Source organism: Amblyomma americanum, chromosome 8 (genome assembly GCF_052857255.1).
Source record: "Amblyomma americanum isolate KBUSLIRL-KWMA chromosome 8, ASM5285725v1, whole genome shotgun sequence".
NCBI lineage: Eukaryota > Metazoa > Arthropoda > Arachnida > Ixodida > Ixodidae > Amblyomma > Amblyomma americanum.
This window is the reverse complement of record NC_135504.1, coordinates 150,886,215-150,889,097: the sequence shown is the minus strand read 5'-3', so window position 1 is coordinate 150,889,097 and position 2,883 is coordinate 150,886,215. Positions and strand designations below refer to the sequence as shown.

The 2,883-nt window shown below is 50.2% G+C and overlaps 1 protein-coding gene across 1 annotated transcript; it reads right to left on the bottom strand.

The window, feature by feature from the left end:
- Positions 1-540: 540 nt before the first annotated feature.
- Positions 541-2,153, bottom strand: LOC144100729 (uncharacterized). The gene is made up of 2 exons (XM_077633567.1): positions 1,599-2,153; positions 541-727 (listed from the first exon to the last, which is right to left on the bottom strand). Exons 1-2 carry the CDS (start codon positions 2,052-2,054, stop codon positions 689-691), a joined length of 495 nt encoding a protein of 164 aa, XP_077489693.1. The 5' UTR covers positions 2,055-2,153; the 3' UTR covers positions 541-688.
- Positions 2,154-2,883: the final 730 nt, after the last annotated feature.

The following is a 2,883-nucleotide window of genomic DNA, read 5'->3' as shown; positions in this document are numbered from 1 at the left end:
GTTCCAGCCTTTTCTGGGCTTCCAAGTAAGCACTATAATGATGCCTTGCAGCTGATACCGCCTTCCTCAAATCTTTTATGATGACAATGTTAAAGATACCACCTGCTTTTTCCACTGCATCGCACACAATTCGTTGTGAGATGTAAGAGAGGCCTTTCAAGTTCTCTACAGAGATCTGTCGGTTTATGCTAAAGCCTCCCTCAACAGTTGCCTGACCATGGCTTAGCACAAGCAAATATTTTACAACTTTCCACAGCTCTGCATAAGAAGCATTGAACTGCAGAAGTTCACTAAAAAAGGTGTCCAGACTGGTGGCTTTCTCGAAAAGTCGCAGTTGATGTTTTTCTTGCAACAGCTCCGTGTACTCTGCAAGTACAGAGTCTCGACGCTGATCTGTCAGCCTCCCTGCCGCAATGAGTGCTTCCAACACTTTCTTGAGGCCTGCCAGGCACTCATTAGGCCTGCAGCCATTGTGGTGAAGAAAAAAAACGAAATGGGCACATGACAACTCGCCCCATTTTTAAGCGCTAAAAAAACGTTTATTCCCCATCCATATAGAAGGCTAGTCACACTTAAAAGGCAAAACTAAAATAATAGGTGAGCTGCGTCTGTCCTGTCATCGACCGATGACTGCTCCCGGAGACAGTTGCGCCAATTTTGAGTAGCTGTTCCCACGGAGAGGAAACTTTCACTTGGACCTGACGGAGTTGCCAGCTTTGGAGGGCGCCTGCAGAGTAGAAGAGAGCATGCAGTTAGGTTAATACAGTACAGCACTTCAGACAAGCAGCTGCCTGTAGGACACTGTGCAGATGAGGGGGTTGGAGGGGGGGGGAGTTAAAGCACTTCCAAGCGAACCTCTAACCAGACGCCTGTACGATTGGCCTTTTTTCACGGTTAGCGCGTTCAATGTGGCGTGGGTCTCGTCGTGTATTCATTTTGTGCGGCAACGAATACCGAGTCACGAGGAGACAAGCGACAGATTCAGATTTTTCAATGAGCTTGAGAAAAGCTGACACACCAGGTCGCTATTGCCCATCTCTCAGCGGTTTCAAAAAGTTTGCTTCACCATGGAACTATATGCATTGTCACGACGCACCAAAAAAAAAAGGAGGCCCACCGGTGGGCCGCAATGCAGAGGGACTAGGGCTCCAGAAAGCGCTGTCTCAGGGAATGTGTTAATCTGTACTTCAGGCGCAACAATTCGTACACTGCCTCATGCATCCAACGAATTCCATTCCTGTGTAGACTTACTTGCCTGCTCCCGAATGTGTGTCAGGTGCAAGAGCTGCAATCTAGCTTCTTTTCTTGTTTCAACTAGGTTATGAAAAACGATTTAACCGTGCCACATTCACCAAAGAAGCTCAGACGTCATCCACAACCTTTTTTTCGCCCAGACTTAAATTGTTAAGAAAAAAAATCGGGTGCACGCTGGGAACATGCCAAACCAAACGCAAGCAACCAGGAGCTACACACGTGGAAGCGTATAGTCACTGCTTATAAGACGGCGCGCTATAAGGTTAAATACTGTAACTGCAAACACAACTACCTCTGCTACTCTGTAAACGTTGAAGCACGTTTGCATCAATCGAAGCGCTCACATTTGCCTGGACCTTTTTCGCTCCCTTGGCCCCCTTGGACGGAGCGGTAGCTACAATTCTCCCTTGGGCGCTCGAGCCCAAGTCCGGCAGTGCTCGGTCCTGCCGACATGCATGAGCGTTCTTGGGTGCCACCGAACCAGCACCTTTCCCTCGGCGGGCGTTCCCCAGCTCCTTCAAAGCGGGGCGGCCCATGTCGGCGTCAGGCTTCTGTTTAGAGGGCTGGTTGTTATCAAACATGGAGTCCTCGACGTTCTCCAATTGCTTCTTGAATCGGTCTTTCTGCGATCTTGTGCATGGCGGCGAATAAAGGTCACCCTCTCCTGTTGCCGCCTGCCGAGGCTTAGTCGCGTTTGCGGAGGGCTTGCTGGTGGTACTCGACGGCTTGCTTTTTCCTACTGCTTCTCCTGCTGCTATCGCTGTGGTCGGCTTGCGGCCGTCGCTGGCTGCTTTCTTCATTGTTGTATGAAGCGTGATAACCGAAGGCCTACACGGCGTTGCAGTGACGAAGAACTAACTCTGAAGGTCGCTGCTTTGGCTGCGCGGTACGCCCAGTGGCACGAGCTTTTCTAGGACACATGCAGCGCCCCCTAGCAACGGATGACTTTTTCGGTTTTGATCTCACCTTTTGATTAAGGTAGTCGAGCGGCTACTGCTTTAATGATTACGTTGCTGTTGTCCTCGAAAGGAAAACACTATGTTGGTGACTGGCCAAGACTCGTGTGACGACGTCCCAGTGTTAAAAAAGAAAAAGAAATTGAAGCTGGGCACATTTTACTTTCTATATACTTTTTTGCGGATGAATAAAAGAAGTGGTCAGAGAATTGCCTCTTTGCGCATGCGCACAGTAGCTTGTTTTGCTGAAACGATGATGTGCACCGTTCAAGTCGAGCACTTGGAGCCATTGTTGAGGAGAAAAAAAAATCGAGGTGACACGACAGCACCTTTCGTCAAACATAGTTCGATGGCGCCTGCCGGGCTCGTCTGTTCTCGCTGTCGGGGCCTCCGATCACAACAATCCGTCCGCCGCCAAGAAGACGCCACGAAGTGGTTGCAGCTGGTCGGTGCACCACGAATGGGCGTCAGAGTCCCAGTCGGCCTCGTAGTAGTCAGTCCACTTGACCTGCACAGCTGGCAAGGGTCCTCAACGGAGCATTAGCGATCCGATCTGAGCTCAGCCCCTACCTCCGGCTAGGCAGCACGCGGCCAGCCTCAGAACATTGCCAGGTCTTTAATACAGAGCAATATGGCTGCAAATTTTGGATGACTTAACCCTCGCCAACAGCTC

Excerpts from the sequence above, each read along its gene's own strand:
- LOC144100729 (XM_077633567.1), bottom strand. The coding sequence starts at position 2,054 with ATGAAGAAAGCAGCCAGCGACGGCCGCAAGCCGACCACAGCGATAGCA. Across the intron at positions 728-1,598 it reads CGAAAAAGGTCCAGGCAAAT|GCGCCCTCCAAAGCTGGCAA; the intron begins GTGAGCGCTTCG and ends TCTACTCTGCAG.